The sequence below is a fragment of the Thalassophryne amazonica genome, chromosome 12 (assembly GCF_902500255.1).
Source record: "Thalassophryne amazonica chromosome 12, fThaAma1.1, whole genome shotgun sequence".
Taxonomy (NCBI): Eukaryota; Metazoa; Chordata; class Actinopteri; order Batrachoidiformes; family Batrachoididae; genus Thalassophryne; species Thalassophryne amazonica.
In genome coordinates, this window is record NC_047114.1 from 18,949,615 (window position 1) to 18,972,284 (window position 22,670).

Here is a 22,670-nt window from a genome sequence, read left to right on the forward strand (position 1 = left end):
ATCGGTATCAATATCGGCGATACTGGGCCTGTATTTACTTGGTATCGGCTCTACCAAAATTCCCAGTATCGCCCACCTCTAATAGATAATCCTTAAATTGTTAGCAAATACAACAAAAGGTGCTGTGAATCATAAAAAAAACTCTAATTTTTGAGGTTAATAGCAAAAAAAAAAAAAAAAAAGAAAAGTATGAGAAAAACATAATTGTACAAACTAGCCTACAGTATTGTATGACGGCATTTTAGAGCCACATAGAATTTTTTTTTTAGACTTCGAGAATAAAGTCGTAATATTATGAGAATAAAGTCGTAATGTTCAATCAATCAATCAATCAGTTTTATTTATATAGCGCCAAATCAGAACAAACAGTTGCCCCAAGGCGCTTTATATTGTAAGGCCAAGCCATACAATAATTACGTAAAAACCCCAATGGTCAAAACGACCCCCTGTAAGCAAGCACTTGGCGACAGTGGGAAGGAAAAACACCCTTTTAACAGGAAGAAACCTCCAGCAGAACCAGGCTCAGGGAGGGGCAGTCTTCTGCTGGGACTGGTTGGGGCTGAGGGAGAGAACCAGGAAAAAGACATGCTGTGGAGGGAAGCAGAGATCAATCACTAATGATTAAATGCAGAGTGGTGCATACAGAGCAAAAAGAGAAAGAAACACTCAGTGCATCATGGGAACCCCCCAGCAGTCTAAGTCTATAGCAGCATAACTAAGGGATGGTTCAGGGTCACCCGATCCAGCCCTAACTATAAGCTTTAGCAAAAGGAAAGTTTTAAGCCTAATCTTAAAAGTAGAGAGGGTGTCTGTCCTCCCTGATCCAAATTGGGAGCTGGTTCCACAGGAAAGGAGCCTGAAAGCTGAAGGCTCTGCCTCCCATTCTACTCTTACAAACCCTAGGAACTACAAGTAAGCCTGCAGTCTGAGAGCGAAGCGCTCTGTTGGGGTGATATGGTACTATGAGGTCCCTAAGATAAGATGGGACCTGATTATTCAAAACCTTATAAGTAAGAAGAATAATTTTAAATTCTATTGTAGAATTAACAGGAAGCCAATGAAGAGAGGCCAATATGGGTGAGATATGCTCTCTCCTTCTAGTCCCCGTCAGTACTCTAGCTGCAGCATTTTGAATTAACTGAAGGCTTTTCAGGGAACTTTTAGGACAACCTGATAATAATGAATTACAATAGTCCAGCCTAGAGGAAATAAATGCATGAATTAGTTTTTCAGCATCACTCTGAGACAAGACCTTTCTAATTTTAGAGATATTGCGTAAATGCAAAAAAGCAGTCTTACATATTTGTTTAATATGCGCTTTGAGTGACATATCCTGATAAAAATGACTCCAAGATTTCTCACAGTATTACTAGAGGTCAGGGTAATGCCATCCAGAGTAAGGATCTGGTTAGACACCATGTTTCTAAGATTTGTGGGGCCAAGTACAATAACTTCAGTTTTATCTGAGTTTAAAAGCAGGAAATTAGAGGTCATCCATGTCTTTATGTCTGTAAGACAATCCTGCAGTTTAGCTAATTGGTGTGTGTCCTCTGGCTTCATGGATAGATAAAGCTGGGTATCATCTGCGTAACAATGAAAATTTAAGCAATGCCGTCTATAATACTGCCTAAGGGAAGCATGTATAAAGTGAATAAAATTGGTCCTAGCACAGAACCTTGTGGAACTCCATAATTAACCTTAGTCTGTGAAGAAGATTCCCCATTTACATGAACAAATTGTAATCTATTAGATAAATATGATTCAAACCACCGCAGCGCAGTGCCTTTAATACCTATGGCATGCTCTAATCTCTGTAATAACTTTTATGGTCAACAGTATCAAAAGCAGCACTGAGGTCTAACAGAACAAGCACAGAGATGAGTCACTGTCTGAGGCCATAGAAGATCATTTGTAACCTTCACTAATGCTGTTTCTGTACTAAGATGAATTCTAAAACCTGACTGAAACTCTTCAAATAGACCATTCCTCTGCAGATGATCAGTTAGCTGTTTTACAACTACCCTTTCAAGAATTTTTGAGAGAAAAGGAAGGTTGGAGATTGGCCTATAATTAGCTAAGATAGCTGGGTCAAGTGATGGCTTTTTAAGTAATGGTTTAATTACTGCCACCTTAAAAGCCTGTGGTACATAGCCAACTAATAAAGATAGATTGATCATATTTAAGATCGAAGCATTAAATAATGGTAGGCGTCTTGAGCAGCCTGGTAGGAATGGGGTCTAATAGACTGTTGATGGTTTGGATGAAGTAACTAATGAAAATAACTCAGACAGAACAATCTGAGAGAAAGAGTCTAACCAAATACCGGCATCACTGAAAGCAGCCAAAGATACGATACGTCTTTGGGATGGTTATGAGTAATTTTTTCTCTAATAGTTAAAATTTTATTAGCAAAGAAAGTCATGAAGTCATTACTAGTTAAAGTTAAAGGAATACTCGGCTCAATAGAGCTCTGACTCTTTGTCAGCCTGGCTACAGTGCTGAAAAGAAACCTGGGGTTGTTCTTATTTTCTTCAATTAGTGATGAGTAGTAAGATGTCCTAGCTTTACGGAGGGCTTTTTTATAGAGCAACAGACTCTTTTTCCAGGCTAAGTGAAGATCTTCTAAATTAGGGAGACGCCATTTCCTCTCCAACTTACGGGTTATCTGCTTTAAGCTGCGAGTTTGTGAGTTATACCACGGAGTCAGGCACTTCTGATTTAAAGCTCTCTTTTTCAGAGGAGCTACAGCATCCAAAGTTGTCTTCAATGAGGATGTAAAACTATTGACGAGATACTCTATCTCACTTACAGAGTTTAGGTAGCTACTCTGCACTGTGTGGTATATGGCATTAGAGAACATAAAGAAGGAATCATATCCTTAAACCTAGTTACAGCGCTTTCTGAAAGACTTCTAGTGTAATGAAACTTATTCCCCACTGCTGGGTAGTCCATCAGAGTAAATGTAATGTTCTTAAGAAATGATCAGACAGAAGGGAGTTTTCAGGGAATACTGTTAAGTCTTCAATTTCCATACCATAAGTCAGAACAAGATCTAAGATATGATTAAAGTGGTGGGTGGACTCATTTACATTTTCAGCAAAGCCATTGAGTCTAATAATAGATAAATGCAGTGTTGAGGCTGTCATTCTCAGCATCTGTGTGGATGTTAAAATCGCCCACTATAATTATCTTATCTGAGCTAAGCACTAAGTCAGACAAAAGTTCTGAAAATTCACAGAGAAACTCACAGTAACAACCAGGAGGACGATAGATAACAACAAATAAAACTGGTTTTTGGGACTTCCAATTTGGATGGACAAGACTAAGAGTCAAGCTTTGAAATGAATTAAAGCTCTGTCTGGGTTTTTGATTAATTAATAAGATGGAATGGAAGATTGCTGCTAATCCTCCGCCTCGGCCCGTGCTACGAGCATTCTGACAGTTAGTGTGACTCGGGGGTGTTGACTCATTTAAACTAACATATTCATCCTGCTGTAACCAGGTTTCTGTAAGGCAGAATAAATCAATATGTTGATCAATTATTATATCATTTACTAACAGGCACTTAGAAAGAGAGAGACCTAATGTTTAATAGACCACATTTAACTGTTTTAGTCTGTGGTGCAGTTGAAGGTGCTATATTATTTTTTCTTTTTGAATTTTATGCTTAAATAGATTTTTGCTGGTTATTGGTGGTCTGGGAGCAGGCACCGTCTCTACGGGGATGGGGTAATGAGGGGATGGCAGGGGGAGAGAAGCTGCAGAGAGGTGTGTAAGACTACAACTCTGCTTCCTGGTCCCAACCCTGGATAGTCACGGTTTGGAGGATTTAAGAAAATTGGCCAGAATTCTAGAAATGAGAGCTGCTCCATCCAAAGTGGGATGGATGCCATCTCTCCTAACAAGACCAGGTTTTCCCCAGAAGCTTTGCCAATTATCTATGAAGCCCACCTCATTTTTTGGACACCACTCAGACAGCCAGCAATTTAAGAACATGCGGCTAAACATGTCACTCCCGGTCTGATTGGGGAGGGGCCCAGAGAAAACTACAGAGTCCGACATTGTTTTTGCAAAGTTACACACCGATTCAATGTTAATTTTAGTGACCTCCGATTGGCGTAACCGAGTGTCATTACTGCCGACGTGAATTACAATCTTACTAAATTTACGCTTAGCCTTAGCCAGCAGTTTCTAATGTTATGAGAATAAAGTCGTAATATTACGAGAATTCGTAATTTACGAGAATAAAGTCATAATACTACGAGAATAAAGTCATAATATAATATTTCGACTTTTTTCTTAAATCTGTCGTCGTATTGTATTAACGTGCGAAGGGTTTGCATTATTCGACTGCACCTGAACGCAGCAGGAGGTGGAGCGAGAGAGAGAGAGAGAGAGAGAGAGAGAGAGAGAGAGAGATGATCATTCAGTTCGTCCCTGGCAGTCTGTTTACAAACTCAAGGGAAAAGACGTTTTGTTTGTTTGTTGTTTCGCCTCGTCGAAGGAGTGTTCGCTTGCCGGTATGTGCGCCGCCGCCGGTAGCTAGTTGCTGCTGCTGCTGGCTGAAGGTGAAGAAAAAAAGGGCATCCTGTCTGTGAACCGCTCACGTCACTCAGCAACGTTTAAACCGTTTCCTGATTCGGTCGTGAGCAGTTATGAAATTCACAGAACACCTTTCGGCTCACATCACTCCGGAGTGGAGAAAACAGTACATCCAGTATGAGGTGAGTTAGCTTTGGCTCTGCTAAAACCCCGCTAGCAGGCTAATGACATCCAGCACTGACGCTACAGCTCGTTTAATAAATGTGCTGCTCACAGTTTAACTCTAATTTCTGCTCCCACAGACTATTTGGACATTATGTTATTTTGTTGCTGTCTTCCTACTGTGTGTGTGTGTGTGTGTGTGTGTGTGTGTGTGTGTGTGTGTGTGTGTGTGTGTGTGTGTGTGTGTGTGTGTGTGTGTGTGTGTGTGTGTGTGTGTGTTAGTACACAGTAAAACAGAGGAAGCAGCAGCAGCTCCTTGTAGCTAATAAACAGGCTGGTTTGTTTTTTTTGCTGTATCTCCTCGCTCTCTTCATCGAGCTGCTGTCTGCTTGGAATGTGTTTTGGAGACAAAGCATTTAGCTGACTGCGCGTTTATTTGAGTTAACCTTTTGACCTGTTAACTTTTCTGTCTGTGTTATGTTTGAACATCGCGGTGGATTTATGTCAGCTGCTGATGAGTTTCTTTTCGTCTTCCTGTGTTTCTTTGTAGGATTAGTCAAAATAACTGACCGATCTCCGCGTAAAACTGCTGGAATGATCAGTCTGAAGTGGAAGAAGGCATTAAGTTTTAGTATTTATCTTACACCATAATTATATATATTTTTTTCAATAATTTGTAGGCCTTCCTGATCCTGATCTAAACGGATTGTCTTCATGGCCTAATAACATACATTTTCTGTCAGTCAAAAGGTGCTGTGTGACTAGTGTGGAGACGCAATGGAAAACAATTTTATGAAAATCATCATGACATGTAATGTCATTAGAGCTGCAACGATTAATGGATTATTAATTGGTTGTTAAATTAATTGCCAGGTATTTTGGTAATCAATTTTTAAATGTGCAAACTCTGATTTCAGTTTCTTAAACGGGAATATTTTCTGGTTTCTTCATTCCTCTCTGACAGAAAACCAGATGTCTTTTGGTTATGGACAAAACAAAACATTTGAGGTTGTTAAATTGGGCTTTAAGAAACACATCAATATTTTTCGCAGTCAGTCATTTTATGCACAAAGTTATTCATATTCATAATCCATGCAATGATCATCAGATTAATTGATAATGTTAACATGTTATTTGTAGCTTTGAAAAAAGTTAAGATTTGATTTTCTGTCTTTTCTGTTCCTGGAAGAGGCAAATTGTGTGCAAGGAATTTCTTACATAATATCTCCCTTCACTGCCTTTTTACATTTTGACAATTTATGTCCTTAAGAAATATTTTCTGAATACTTTTTCTGGTAAATATTTGAATACAAAATTTAAAGTTGTGGGTAGATTTTGTGATTAGGATTTAGTTGTAAATTAACCAAAGGATAACACTGGTCAACATTTTTTTTTTTTTCTTGCATGGACTTTGAGAACTGATACAGGGTAATTTTGTGGTGCTGAAAACAAATCTGCACTCACATTTCCTCTGTCACATCATGTTTTTTTGCAGTCTGCATGTTCCGTATTAATAAATGACACAAAAGTTGCTCATTCACTCAAGAGTTTGATGCCACTAATCATGCACAAAAGCAGCTTCAAAAGCATAGTTTTTAAACCAGGTTTGCAAAATGTGAAGAAAGAGCCGCAATATCGTTTATGGCACAGAAGAGGTGTGCGAGACTGCAGCTTTTGTTTCAATTACAAGAATTTGTTTTGTTACAAGAATTAGCCGCAAAGTTAGAAAAACAGCTGTTTCCAGACAGAGTAGGAAGATTTAAGGGCCCCTTCACACATAACGTGAAAGATGCAGAAACTCCACGAACCAAACCCGAAATGGGGAACCACAAACCATCCACCTGCTGTTGTGACAGACGCACGATCGCAGGCATGCATGACACATTGGCGACGGTTTTGTGCACGCTTGTGCGCGTACACGAACACAGTGTGAACAGCTGGGAGGAGTTGCACCACATTGTGCCACTGATGTGGAGAAAAATAAAATAAAAACCAGCTGTATAATTAGTGAAAATCACTGGGTTGATAAATGGTAAATGGACTGCATTTATATAGCGCTTTTCCATCTGCATCAGATGCTCAAAGTGCTGTACAAATAATGCCTCACATTCACCCCGATGTGAGGGTGCTGCCATACAAGGCGCTTACTACACACCAAGAGCAATAGGGGATTAAAGACCTTGCCCAAGGGCCCTTAGTGATTTTCCAGTCAGGCTGGGATTTGGACCGAGGATCTTCTGATCTCAAGCCCAATGCCTTAACCACTAGACCATCACCTCCCCTATATTGATGTCAATAATAAATAAAAGGGGACACAATACAGAACCCTGCGGTTAAATAACCCTGGTTAAAAAAAAAAAAGAAAAAAAAAAGTCAGTCGCAATTTACAAAAGCTCAGATTACCAGACGGGAACTTTACCACTGTGCTGCAATCACTGTCTTTATAATAGGAGTGTAAAATGCCTAAAATCAAGGAGATAAATGTTTTTTCTTAAAAAAAAAAAAAAAAGATAACAAGCGCCGTAATAACTGACAAAACGGCGTTTGTTACGGCATATTTTTGCTGATACGTGGCTGAAAGTGGTGTATTTGTGGCACTGTTGGCTTGTCATATTGTCATGGTCCTGTGGCGCGCGTGTTCTGCCGGACACGCGTGACATTCAGATTGCCTGCTGCATGATCTGACGGTCCATTTCACATGCAGCTGTCTGCCGAGGTGCGCTGTGTGCGGCCACTGCAGCCCGGCTGTATGCGCTCAGATGTGGCTGACCACCCCCATATGATCATGCCTATAAATACATATCAGCATGTCATGCAAGTGTGTTCTCTCTCCCTGTACACCACATGTGTTTAGGGGAGGGAGGGGAGCACGACACACATGCAATACACATGCACGCCACGTGTGTTGCTTTTTGCAGTGCCACACTCGTGGGGGCAATTAGACAAATTTTACATCCAGCTCAAAAGTGATCGTCTGCTCACTATTTTTGTGCTAACAGCACGAATGGCCTCTCGTTTTCCAAATGTCAAGCGAGCGGTGTTGGATGTTTGTGTGTGTCAACTGGAATTTGGCTGACACTTGCTACGAGAGGGATCAAATGGGTTCTCACAGGGCACATTCTGTCTTTCAGCTGCTGGTGTACACGAATAATTGAAGCGACAGGTGTACGAGGCATTGGAGGCAGCTCTGACTTTCACGAATGGCATGCAATTCCTCCTTCGTGCGCTAGTCAGGTTCAGTCGTGTTATGTGTGAATGGGCCCTAATAAGAAATGTTGTCATTTTTAAACATGTTTGTCTGTAACAGCATTAGTTTCTTAACAGGACTGTTTGTTATTGTGTGACAGGTTCAGCAATTTACAGTTTAGTGAAGACTTTGCCCTGATTCTTTTTTTATGCTAAGGTAGTTAACATGTCTACAGTAGGGCTGCAGCTATCGATTATTGTAGTAATCGAGTATTCTATCGATTATTCTGGCAATTAATCGAGTAATCGGATCAATCAATCAATCAATTTTTTTATATAGCGCCAAATCACAACAAACAGTTGCCCCAAGGCGCTTTATATTGTAAGGCAAGGCCATACAATAATTATGTAAAACCCCAACGGTCAAAACGACCCCCTGTGATCAAGCACTTGGCTACAGTGGGAAGGAAAAACTCCCTTTTAACAGGAAGAAACCTCCAGCAGAACCAGGCTCAGGGAGGGGCAGTCTTCTGCTGGGACTGGTTGGGGCTGAGGGAGAGAACCAGGAAAAAGACATGCTGTGGAGGGGAGCAGAGATGGATCACTAATGATTAAATGCAGAGTGGTGCATACAGAGCAAAAAGAGAAAGAAACAGTGCATCATGGGAACCCCCCAGCGGTCTACGTCTATAGCAGCATAACTAAGGGATGGTTCAGGGTCACCTGATCCAGCCCTAACTATAAGCTTTAGCAAAAAGGAAAGTTTAAGCCTAATCTTAAAAGTAGAGAGGGTGTCTGTCTCCCTGATCTGAATTGGGAGCTGGTTCCACAGGAGAGGAGCCTGAAAGCTGAAGGCTCTGCCTCCCATTCTACTCTTACAAACCCTAGGAACTACAAGTAAGCCTGCAGTCTGAGAGCGAAGCGCTCTATTGGGGTGATATGGTACTACGAGGTCCCTAAGATAAGATGGGACCTGATTATTCAAAACCTTATAAGTAAGAAGAAGAATTTTAAATTCTATTCTAGAATTAACAGGAAGCCAATGAAGAGAGGCCAATATGGGTGAGATATGCTCTCTCCTTCTAGTCCCCGTCTGTACTCTAGCTGCAGCATTTTGAATTAACTGAAGGCTTTTTAGGGAACCTTTAGGACAACCTGATAATAATGAATTACAATAGTCCAGCCTAGAGGAAATAAATGCATGAATTAGTTTTTCAGCATCACTCTGAGACAAGACCTTTCTGATTTTAGAGATATTGCGTAAATGCAAAACAGTCCTACATATTTGTTTAATATGCGCTTTGAATGACATATCCTGATCAAAAATGACTCCAAGATTTCTCACAGTTACTAGAGGTCAGGGTAATGCCATCCAGAGTAAGGATCTGGTTAGACACCATGTTTCTAAGATTTGTGGGGCCAAGTACAATAACTTCAGTTTTATCTGAGTTTAAAAGCAGGAAATTAGAGGTCATCCATGTCTTTATGTCTGTAAGACAATCCTGCAGTTTAGCTAATTGGTGTGTGTCCTCTGGCTTCATGGATAGATAAAGCTGGGTATCATCTGCGTAACAATGAAAATTTAAGCAATACCATCTAATAATACTGTCTAAGGGAAGCATGTATAAAGTGAATAAAATTGGTCCTAGCACAGAACCTTGTGGAACTCCATAATTAACTTTAGTCTGTGAAGAAGATTCCCCATTTACATGAACAAATTGTAATCTATTAGACAAATATGATTCAAACCACCGCAGCGCAGTGCCTTTAATACCTATGGCATGCTCTAATCTCTGTAATAAAATTTTATGGTCAACAGTATCAAAAGCAGCACTGAGGTCTAACAGAACAAGCACAGAGATGAGTCCACTGTCCGAGGCCATAAGAAGATCATTTGTAACCTTCACTAATGCTGTTTCTGTACTATGATGAATTCTAAAACCTGACTGAAACTCTTCAAATAGATAGGATAAAAGTACTTTTGCGTTTTAAAACATTAACAGTCCAGGGCTCTCCCTAAGTCATGGCACATTGTCACTGTGTCCCCACGGAGACTGTCAAATTTAGTGTATCCCTTTATGTTTTTCTGGGTAATTATTAATTTATTTATTTTCACATCTTTACAAGTTTTGGATCTTTCCTGGTGTCAGGAGCTCAGTCAAAGTCTTGACATTTTGCTGAAATGGTGATAGGATGTGGCTTTCTGTTTTTTGTTTTCCCCAACTTGTAAAATTTAACCATTTTTATTCATTTATTTATTTATTAAGGTGGTGGACTGGGTCCCTGCATGAATTTCTTTTTAATACTCCCTCTGCGATTCAGCCAATGCATTTCATTTTCTGCTGGAGGTTGAACATGCAGCCTCGCAGTCACTGGTTTATGTATTATTATTTTATTTGAGTTCCCGTGTTTGTGAAGCATTGTGTGTTGCCCAAAAAAAGCAAAAATTAAAAAGCGAAACACTCATTGCGAGTCCCACATAAGAAAGTGCGGACTTCGTCCAGAGACTGTGGCCAGGACGGAGATGTGTGAGGACAGTGCTGAGCTGCTCACACCGGGCAGAGAGACAGCAGCCGTCCGCCACGCATAGACCGGCCAGCGGACGAAACTGTTAAAAAAAAAAAAACAAACACACTGCTTTGCTTTAAATGTTCAGTAAGCTATTTCAGATGATCAGCGTGGCCCGTCTTTTTCCTAAAAGGCTTTATTTCACTCTGTTTGTCACGTTGGAAAGCTGTAGCTTTTGTGCTAATTTGATTAGCGCTTGCTCTACTTCTTCTTCTGTTTGTTTTTCTGGGGGCATTACAGCGCCACACACAGGCCTGGCATATGTACTACAACATTAAACGAAGCTTCGAGGCACAGAATTTGCCTCGAACATTTTTCGTAATCGAATTATTCGAATACTCGACTAATCGTTTCAGCTCTAGTCAATCAATCAATCAACTTTTTTCTTGTATAGCGCCAAATCACAACAAACAGTTGCCCCAAGGCGCTCCACATTGCAAGGCAAGGCCATACAATAATTATGAAACACAGTCTACGTCTAAAGCAACATAACCAAGGGATGGTCCAGGGTCACCCGATCCAGCCCTAACTATAAGCCTTAGCGAAAAGGAAAGTTTTAAGCCTAATCTTAAAAGTAGAGAGGGTATCTGTCTCCCTGATCTGAATTGGGAGCTGGTTCCACAGGAGAGGAGCCTGAAAGCTGAAGGCTCTGCCTCCCATTCTACTCTTACAAACCCTAGGAACTACAAGTAAGCCCGCAGTCTGAGAGCGAAGCGCTCTAATGGGGGTAATATGGTACTACGAGGTCCCTAAGATAAGATGGGACCTGATTATTCAAAACCTTATAAGTAAGAAGAAGAATTTTAAATTCTATTCTAGCATTAACAGGAAGCCAATGAAGGGAGGCCAACACGGGTGAGATATGCTCTCTCCTGCTAGTCCCCGTCAGTACTCTAGCTGCAGCATTCTGAACCAACTGAAGGCTTTTAGGGAACTTTTAGGACAACCTGATAATAATGAATTACAATAGTCCAGCCTAGAGGAAACAAATGCATGAATTAGTTTTTCAGCATCACTCTGAGACAAGACCTTTCTGATTTTAGAGATATTGCGTAAATGCAAAAAGGCAGTCCTACATATTGTTTAATATGCGCTTGAATGACATATCCTGATCAAAAATAACTCCAAGATTTCTCACAGTATTACTAGAGATCAGGGAATGCCATCCAGAGTAACGATCTGGTTAGACACCATGCTTCTAAGATTTGTGGGGCCAAGTACAATAACTTCAGTTTTATCTGAGTTTAAAAGCAGGAAATTAGAGGTCATCCATGTCTTTATGTCTAAGACAATCCTGCAGTTTAGCTAATTGGTGCGTATCCTCTGGCTTCATGGATAGATAAAGCTGGGTATCATCTGCGTAACAATGAAAATTTAAGCAATACCGTCTAATAATACTGCCCAAGGGAAGCATGTATAAAGTGAATAAAATTGGTCCTAGCACAGAACCTTGTGGAACTCCATAATTAACTTTAGTCTGTGAAGAAGATTCCCCATTTACATGAACAAACTGTAATCTATTAGACAAATATGATTCAAACCACCGCAGCGCAATGCCTTTAATACCTATGACATGCTCTAATCTCTGTAATAAAATTTTATGGTCACAGTATCAAAAGCAGCACTGAGGTCCAACAGAACAAGCACAGAGATAAGTCCACTGTCCGAAGCCATAAGAAGATCATTTGTAACCTTCACTAATGCTGTTTCTGTACTATGATGAATTCTAAAACCTGACTGAAACTCTTCAAATAGACCATTCCTCTGCAGGTGATCAGTTAGCTGTTTTACAACTACCCTCTCAAGACTCTTTGAGAGAAAAGGAAGGTTGGAGATTGGCCTATAATTAGCTAAGATAGCTGGGTCAAGTGATGGCTTTTTAAGTAATGGTTTAATTACTGCCCCTTAAAGGCCTGTGGTACATAACCAACTAACAAGATAGATTGATCATATTTAAGATTGAAGCATTAAATAATGGTAGGACTTCCTTGAGCAGCCTGGCAGGAATGGGGTCTAATCAAGCATGTTGATGGTTGGATGAAGTAACTAATGAAAATAACTCAGACAGAACAATCGGAGAGAAAGAGTCTAACCAAATACCGGCATCACTGAAAGCAGCCAAAGATAACGATACATCTTTGGGATGGTTATGAGTAATTTTTTCTCTAATAGTCAAAATTTTGTTAGCAAAGAAAGTCATGAAGTCATTACTAGTTAAAGTTAATGGAATACTCAGCTCAATAGAGCTCTGACTCTTTGTCAGCCTGGCTACAGTGCTGAAAGAAACTGGGGTTGTTCTTATTTTCTTCAATTAGTGATGAGTAGAAAGATGTCCTAGCTTCACGAAGGGCTTTCTTATAGAGCAACAAACTCTTTTTCCAGGCTAAGTGAAGATCTTCTAAATTAGTGAGACGCCATTTCCTCTCCAACTTACGGGTTATCTGCTTTAAGCTACGAGTTTGTGAGTTATACCACGGAGTCAGACACTTCTGATTTAAAGCTCTCCTTTTTCAGAAGAGCTACAGCATCCAAGTTGTCTTCATGAGGATGTAAAACTATTGACAAGATACTCTAACTCCCTTACAGAGTTTAGGTAGCTACTGCTCTGGCCCCCGGAAGACAATTGACAATGGTTGCTGGTGTCGCTAACTTCACATTTCTCAAAACAGAGTCGCCAATAACCAGAGTTTGATCCTCGGCGAGTGTATCGTCGAGTGGGGAAAAACGGTTAGAGATGTGAACGGGTTGACGGTGTACACGGGGCTTCTGTTTAGGGCTACGCTTCCTCCTCACAGTCACCCAGTCAGCCTGCCTTCCCGACTGCACGGGGTCTGCCAGGGGGGAACTAACGGCGGCTAAGCTACCTTGGTCCGCACCGACTACAGGGGCCTGGCTAGCTGTAGAATAAATAGCCCTAGTCTACAACTTCCAAGTGAAAGAAGTGTTGCAATGACCCAGATATTTTCTGTTATATGAAATAAATCCCATGATCCAACATGATCAAAAAAAAAAAAAAAAAAAAAAAGTTAAATTACTCTGTTTTGCCTGTGGAGGGGTGAGGCCACATGAGAGCGGTGCTATGCTCTTGATGACGTGATGTCAACATCTACATGCTTTGCCTACCAGGACAAACGGGTACTGCTGCTGGTGGAAACACAAGCCAAGTCAGACCTAAACTGTACCCTACAATGCCGAACCCAACCCGGACCACTCGGTGGAAACAAAGCGTTCGACATGGTACATTTGCTGTACTTGGAGGAAATGGGCAGAATATCCCTTTGCTTAAATGCACTGTGTCATTTTCAGTGTTTCAAGGCCAAAACATCATTGTGCTGTCTGCCTTTGAGGAGACATGTGACTTTAAAAATGGGATACCTTGTTGCAAAATATTGGGTTGATTTTAACCTGCTACACTAATGTACCATATAAGACTCCTGAAAACAAATGTTGGAACATTAATGGGATGCATCGTAGGAAAATGGAGTGTAAGATATACGTGATGTTCCTCATGGTGAACTCGGGTTACCAATAAATAAAAAAACTGTAAGCTTTGAAAACTACTTAGCCGAGGGTACCAGTAGCAGCCCACTGGACAGCGCTGTGTAAGATGAGGATAAGTGCCTATTAAATGTAAGTGATTGCAAAAAAAAAAAAAAAAAAACCTCCATAAGGAGAAAGATGTAATCGCCAGCATGAGCCATCAAGAATTTATATTTGGGGAAAGTCCAGAGTTGTGCCACCTATATCGATGCAGGAGTGTGCTGATATTGTGCATGGCTTGTTTTCTGAACACACTACATCCCCGGTAGCTGTGTGTATATTTGTTGAGTCCATTTCCATGCAAGTCTGCATGTCATTAAGCATTAATTAAAATAAATGATGAGGAAAATAAAAAAGGTTATTTATTTTTTATCCTATAGAAAACTTTAATGCCCACATGCCATGGTGATTTATTTGCTATGGGTGAAGTCTTTTACACGAGGCATCAAAATGACATGTTGACATGCCCCAGCTCTCCACAATTTCTCGGATATTCACTCGACTAAAAGCCACCGAAAGCCTGTCTGCATCTTCTGAATGGTCGACGGACATGTCCCGTGAGACTTCCAACACGGACTTGCTTTTGTTCTCCGCCATTGCGGCTTCGTCTCGACACGCGAATTCCACCGCACGTCTTTCATTACAAAATCTCCTTTAACAGTGGAATGTGCCTAAAAATGGCTATGCCCACCTCTTCCGCAATTTCTCTGGGTCACACGACATCCCGGATCAACACAGCCTTCACTTTGGAAATGATCTGGTCATTTCAGCCTGTCGATCAGCCGCTGTGGGCCAGCTTTAATCCGGTTGTAATGCTCCTTAATCCTTGTGATGCCCATAGAATCTTCACCGAAAGCCATCTGAATTTTCTGAATGGTTTCCACCTGGCTGTCTCTCACAGTTTCTGAAAAAATTTGATGCAGCACTGCTCCAATCGTTCAGACATTTTCCTGACAATGAAAATCCGACGAGGGGGGTGGACCAGTGCTCACTCAAAGCCTGCCCACAGGTGAATGATGCAACCGACAGGCGTGAAAAAACTCACGCATGCGCACAAAGGTTCAAGCTTGGCTGATGCAAGCGCACATGATTCAAATCCATACAGTTTTTGCAAAAAATAAAAAGGTCCGTTACTTTTCTAACAGACCTCGTATGTCCATCGGGTATTGTGAAGACTTTATGTCTGTCCTTCTGTCTGACTGTCTGTGCTCAGCATATGTCCAGTCCTATTAGTGCCAGGGTCTTCAAATTCACAGGGAACATTCTTGGGACACAGACCTTGGACCAGTTCAAAGATGGCTAACCTTGACCTTTTTTTAAGAGGTTAAGAAGTGACATTCTGCTTCCTGTTTTTGTGCTATATGAATCATCCAAATCCGTGTTTTATTTTTACTTATTTTTTATCGTGGTGGTGGTGTGAAGCGGGGCGGGGGGTAGCCAATCAGAGTAGAGGGGCACTGTGATGTCACTGGTCTCTCTGGCTGCTAATTCAACATGACAGAATCTGCTCCCAAACTGCTGTTTCTGTGTACCTATAACATGTTTCTTGTAGGTTATATACAAGCTAGGGAGAAATAAACACTTTTAAAACTGAAAACGTTGTTTTTGTACCCTGATAACACCTCTGGAGTGATTTACAAGATGTAAGCATGCACGAGCATCACACGCAGTCAAAGGTTATTTGCACTTTTTTCAGAAGCTCATGTATGCGCCCACGCACACCCTCCTGCAGATGCTATTAAAACATGAATAAAATATTGTTTATGATTGATGGAGTTTATTCTGCAACGTCAGTATAAACATACAGAGGTGAATATATCAACACAGTAAAGCATAAACACTTATTTCCATTGTGGTCCTTGTCAAATAACCACGTGACAAAATAGAGGGTCTTGATTGAACATGTACAAATTGTACATAAGATAATAAGATCTTAATAAATAATGTAAATAACCATAAATGTATAATTAATTTATATATATATTAGGGCTGGGCAACGTTAACGCGCTAATGTTGCGTTAATTATTGAGGTCATTATTGCCGACAATTTTGTTCCTCCCCTTAACGCTGCGTTTTTTTTGTTTTTTGTTTTTGTTTTTTTGTTTTTTTAGCCTTTTATGACTGTTGTTCATTGCCTTTTATTTTGAAAGCGTCAGTCGGGAGCGAGCTTATGATGCTGCTTCCTGTTGATAGCTGAGTTCACACAGAAAAAGGATTGAGAAGAGTACAGGCTATGCAATGCACAACAAAATAAAATGCAGACAGACGCCTAACTTTTGAATGGACATTTTCGGTACAAAGTTCTACAGGATGGCGTATTGGAGAAAAGCAAAGTTATCTGTAATCATTGCAACGCAGAATTTGCATTTCACTGAAGCTATACAAGTCTCAGGTACCACCTCAATGCAGTCCACTCTGTCGAAGCTGGCAAATCATTCAATGCAACGTCTAGGTTTCGTCAAACTACACTGGATTCAACTTGTGGAGGAAGAGTAGACAAACAAAAAGGGAAAAAAAAATAGTTGAGGCAATCGCCAAGTGGGTAGCTACAGCTTGTAGACCAATCAATATTGTGGATGACCCGGGCCTGCGAGATGTTCTAAGAATAGCCACTAACGACGCTGCATACGAGCTTCCCTCCCTTCCCTCACACAGTTCAAGGCTACATTCAGGAAGGACCTAGAGACACGCAGAGGAAATGCCAACATTGCATATCTGCAGATTGCTACTGTACTGGATCGTCGATTCAAGGACCTCAAGTGTGTGCCTAAAGCAGAGAGGAGTGAGGTGTGGGCCTCAGTCACCAAGTTACTCAAGGACGAGATGGCTGTTGCAGAGAAACCTGTGGAAGAATCAGAGCCACCAATGAAAAGGTTAACCCTACTGGCTGATTCATCCGAGTCTGATTGTGAACCAGAAGATGACTCAATTGAGACCTGTGTCCGTCGATACAGAACAGAGCCCACCATTAGTTCGGACTCCTGTCCATTAGAGTGGTGGTCCAAACATGCACACTCACACAGCATGCTAGCCCCCCATGCACGGAAGTACTTGGGGACACCTTCAACGTCTATTCCCTGTGAATGGTTGTTTTCTCTTGCTGGTCACATTGTGCAGAAGAAAAGAGCATCTTTGTCATCTGAAAATGTGAATAATCTTGTATGCCTTAGCAACTGGCTTCGTGCAGAGGAGTAAAAAAATTGAATTGACAAATTTGAATTTGTCAATAGGAATTGACAAAGCTGGTTAGTATAGGATATGTTCTGGTTGCTGTTTTTTTTTTTTTTTTTGACATTTTCTCCTTTATATTAAGCGGGATAACCTTAATGACCTGCAAGCGGTGATGCATTTCAGTTTTGGATTTAATTACCTCTCTTTTGTTTAGATTTACTTGAAAAATCCTGTAACTAGTTTCTTGCGTAGAAGTTAAAAAAGAAAAGAAAAATTACTTCTGGGAACTGATAAAAGACTGAAAAGTGTTTTCTGGTTTTATTTACTTTTTTGACAAATTGTCATTTTTACATCAAACAGGATAACAATAATGACCTGGCAGTGGTTTTATATTTGATTTGCTTGTTTCAGTTGAGATTTTGACTGAATAGCCTTTTATTTTTCTTTATCCTCTGAAAATGTGAATAATCTTGTACCTTAGCAACAGGCGTTGTGCAGAGGAGTTATAAAGAGAAAAGAAAAGGAACTTTTGGTAAAGTCAAAACAAAAGACTGTTTTTATGTACTGGTTACTGTTTATTTATTTATTTTTACAGATTCTCATTTTGATGTGAAACAGGATGACAAATGACCTGGCAGTGGTTTTACGAGGTCTGTCCAAAAAGTATCGGACCTTTTTTTTTTTTTTTTTTTTTTTTTTTTTTTTCCAAAAACTATATGGATTTGAATCACGTGTGATTACGTCAGCCAAGCTTGAACCTTCGTGCGCATGCGTGATTTTTTCCACGCCTGTCGGTTGCGTCATTCGCCTGTGGGCAAGGCTTTGAGTGAGCACTGGCCCACCCCTCCCGTCAGATTTCTTTTGTCTGAGAACTTGCTGAGAGACTGCCGCTTTGCTCCATGAAATTTTTTTCAGAAACTGTTAGAGACAGGCAGTTGGAAACCATTCGATAGATTCAGTTGGATATCGGTGAAGATTCTGTCGGCGTCACGCGGATTATGGACTGTTAAAACCTTTTTTAAAGATGGCCCACAGCAGCGGAGGGCTCGCGGCGCGCCGAGCGGCCATTCGACAGGCTGGATCGACCAGATCATTTCTAAACTGAACGCTGTGTAGATCCGGGACATCATGTGACTACCACAGAAATGTCAACAGAGCTGGACATAGCACTTTTGCGGCACATTCCACTGTTACAGGAGATTTTGTAATGAAAGACGTGTGGAGGATTTCGCGCGCCGGCACGAAGCAGCTCAGGACGCGCAGCAAAAAAAACACCTCCGTCTTGGAAGTCTCACAGGACATGTTGGGGCATGTCCAGCTGTTACACAATTTTTCGGATACTCACTCGACTGAAAGCCATCGAAAGCCGTCTGAATCTTCTGAATGGTTTCCAACACGGAGGTGTTTTTTTTTTTTTTTTTGCTTATTATAGTGTGTGTGTATATATGTATGTATGTATGTATGTATATTTTTTTTTTTTGCTTATAGTTATAGAAAATTATCACCACTTCACAGGGGTGTAACCCAGTGTTTGAATATAGTAAAATCTTTCAAACTATCATTTTCTGTAAGGTAATTTAGTGTATTTTGTAGATCCACAGGTTTGAATAACCTTATATTGTCCAATCTTTACAAAAATTGCATTGAAGAAGGCTATTTTTTAGAAAATTGAATTTTTTTTTTCCACATGTGCTAAAGACACATTTTTATTAGCCACAACTTCCAGACATAACTTTTCCTGGTGGTTATTAGGGGTGTCGGAAAAAATCGATTCACGTCCGAATTGCGATTCTTATTCATTACGATTCTGAATCGATCCAAAATGTCCAAGAATCGATTTTTAAAAAGCATTTTTTTAAAAACATTTTCTTGCTTACTCGCTGCGTTTACTGTTTGTCAGGCAACGGTTTCCATACTACAGCATCCCTGCGAGGGTGGGGGGGGTGGTCCGGCGTGCTTCAAATACTCATGAGCTGCAGAGTTCAGTGGCTGTAGCTTAGCATGGCGGACGAAGAGCTAATTCAGCCAGCACCGTCTTTGCTGAAGACAAATGTTTGGGCGCATTTTGGATTTTATTATTTGCTGCGTAAGAAGGAGCTTGACGTGACTTATGCAGTGTGCAAAATCTGCAAAATGAAAGTCAAGTACTTTGGAAACACTTCAAATCCGCAAGCCCACATGCTACGCCATCACCCGGAGCTAAAAGAGGGGAGCAGCGCTATCTGCCGACTACTGACCAGTGCTTCGCTAAACTGCCAGCCAACTCCGAATTCAATCGTGAGTTGTTGTACGATTCACATCCCTAGTGGTTATATATGTCAAGTATGTATTGTACAACAGCAGTTACAGAGTAACACGGTAAAAACTTTAACTGACCCTAACACAAGAAATTCTTGTATCTGGTATCCTTATAAACAGCTGGACTCCTTGGCTTGTTATAACATCTGGCATAAGATAATCCACATGAATCATTAACATATGTATGATGCCAGCAATGGCATTTTGAGAATGTGAAATCTCTTCATGGGCATGCACCCTCACCAACCATGAGTGCTACTCAGCAAACTATCATCTAATTTTGACCATTGACAAAGTGCATAACAACAGTCATCAAACATTTGAATTATAACTAAAACATGTGTACTGGTATTTATGTTTTGTACCTTTTAGTTACTTTATTACACCTCTCTCAAAAAGTCCTTGTCTGTTTGATTGAGGTAATACTGTCTGCCATTAGGAGTCCTGGGGGCAGTGATGTCAGTAATAATGGATGGTAGGGGTACCCAGCAAATGCCCTGTCTTGGTGGCCAGTGGAATGACTTTGATGGGCCATGGGGATACATGAAGAAAACTAGAGCATCTCCTTCCTGGTCAGACCTGTCCCTAATCAGGCCTATCCACCATTTCCCATCATATTTACGTACAGGCAAACGTACAGGCAATATATTGTCCAATCACATAGTCCACTTGAGCAGTGGATACAGGTATGTCTACTGCATGTAATACGTGGGCTTCCACATAGGTTTCATCAGCTGAAGTGTGTGAAGGAGTGAATGTCCCTAGTTCCTGGCACAGTTTTAGCCACTTAAAATCTATTGTTCTGTGGATGGGAATGTGCTGCCACTTCCTCTTTAGTGACATAAAATAAGGTGATGTTTTGAAGGTGAGCAGCACCCCAGTTATACAGTTCCCTTGGGTGAGGATGTGGCCTGAAGTCGCTGCCTGAAAACTGCCCTTGAAGGCTTCTGGTTTTACAGTCCCACCCACTCCATCACAGGCATTTTTACCGTGGCTGGTGGCAAAAAAGTTCCATTCTGCTATAATTATATTCATTGCTATATTTTTACAATTTTGTACACATGCCAGACTTCATTGGCATTTTCAGTAGGTTTGTTACATATATGAATCCTATATGTCTGTAAGATTATGTACTTTATATTTTCATAGAAGTAGAGAGACCAGAATGCCAACTCAAGATCTTGTTCCATTGAGTTCTGTTTGTGAGCTTGTGACCCCTAAATTTCAGCCACTCAGCTGCAAGAGTTGGGGTAATTCACTTCCGGCCATCTGCCAGCAATGACACCAGATGCACTTATAAAGGACACTTTACCAAATTCCTCTCATGCATGCGCGGCACAACCTCAGGCCGCGAGATCAGGAGGTGGCATTCCATCTCTACTTCTGTGATATTTTGAACATTATGGTTAACATAAAATGCATGACTCACAACATACAGCGGGATAAAAAAGTATTTAGTCAGTCCCTGATTGTGCAAGTTCTCCTACTTAGAAAGAGGAGAGAGGTCTGTAATTTTCATCATTGGTACACTTCAACGATGAGAGACAAAATGATAAAAAAAAAAAATCCAGGAAATCAAATTGTAGGATTTTTAAATTATTTATTTGTAAATTATGGTGGAAAATAAGTATTTGGTCACCCACAAACAAGCAAGATTTCAGGCTGTCACAGACCTGTAACTTCTTTAAGAAGCTCTTCTGTCCTCCACCTGTTACCTGTATAAAAGAGACCTATCCACAGCCTCAAACAGTCAGACTCCAAACTCAACCATGGCCAAGACCAAAGAGCTGTCGAAGTACACCAGGAAGAAAATTGTAGATGTGCACCAGACTGGGAAGAGTGAATCTACAATAGTCAAGCAGGTTGGTGTCAATAAATCAACTGTGGGAGCAATTGTAAGAAAATGGAAGACATACAAGATCATTTATAATCTTCTTCGATCTGGGGCTCCATGCAAGATGTCATCATATGGGGTTAAACTGATCATGAGAATGTTGAACAAAAATCCCAGAACTACATGGAGGGACCTGATGAATGACCTGCAGAGAGCTGGGACAAAGTAACAAAGGCTACACACTACACAGAGAGGGACTCAAATCCTGCAGTGCCAGGCATGTCCCCCTGCTTAAGCCAGTACATGTCCAGGCCCATCTGAAGTTTGCCAGAGAGCATGGATGATCCAGAAGAGGATTGGTAGATATCACGTGGTCTGATAAACCAAAATCAAACTTTCTGGTAAAAACTCAACTCGTTGTGTTTGGAGGAAGAAGAATGCTGAGTTGCATTCCAAGAACACCATATCTACTGTGAAGCATGGGGGTGGAAACATCATGCTTTGGGGCTGTTTTTCTGCAAAGGGGACAGCACGACTGATCTGTGTTAAGGGAAGAATGAATGGGGCCACGTATCGTGAGATTTTAAGCCAAAACCTCCTTCCATCAGTGAGAGCATTGAAGATGCAACATGGCTGGGTCTTCCAGCATGACAATGATCCCAAACACACTGCTCAGGCAACGAAGGAGTGGCTCCGTAAAAAGACTTTTAAGGTCCTTGAGTGGCCAAGCCAGTCTCCAGACCTCAAGCCCATAGACAATTTGTTTAGGGAGTTGAAAGTCCGTGTTGCACAGTGACAGCCCCAAAACATCACTGCTCTAGAGGAGATCTGCATGGAGGAATGGGCCAAAATACCAGCTACAGTGTGTGCAAACCTGGTGAAGATTTACAGGAAATGTTTGACCTCTGTCATTGCCAACAAAGGTTATGTTACAAAGTATTCAGTTGAACTTTTGTTATTGACCAAATACTTATTTTCCACCATCATTTACAAATAAATTCTTTAAAAATCTTACAACGTGATTTCCTGGATTTTTTTTTTCTCATTTTGTCTCTCACAGTTGAAGTGTACCTATGATGAAAATTACAGACCTCTCTCATCTTTCTAAGTAGGAGAACTTGCACAATCATGGACTGACTAAATACTTTTTTACCCCACTGCATATTGAAAACTTGTATTTTTTCAATTTTGATTCACGTACCCTTTTCCAATGCAATTTTCGTTAGGTTTGGACAATATAAGGATGTTCAATCCTAAAGATCTACACAATACGAGGTCTGTCCATAAAGTATCGTACCTTTTTATTTTTTTCAAAAACTGCATGGATTTCATTCATATGTTTTTACGTCAGACATGCTTGAACCCTCAT

The 22,670-nt window shown here is 40.7% G+C and overlaps 1 protein-coding gene across 1 annotated transcript in view; it reads left to right on the top strand.

Annotated features, from left to right (window-relative positions):
- Window positions 1–4,453: 4,453 nt before the first annotated feature.
- LOC117521563 (xenotropic and polytropic retrovirus receptor 1 homolog) overlaps window positions 4,454–22,670 on the top strand; it is a 117,644-nt gene continuing 99,427 nt past the window's right edge. Inside the window, exon 1 of the mRNA XM_034182890.1 lies at window positions 4,454–4,724. Coding sequence (XP_034038781.1) covers window positions 4,656–4,724 — 69 coding nt within the window. The 5' untranslated portion in view covers window positions 4,454–4,655. The remainder of the gene's footprint in view (window positions 4,725–22,670) is intronic.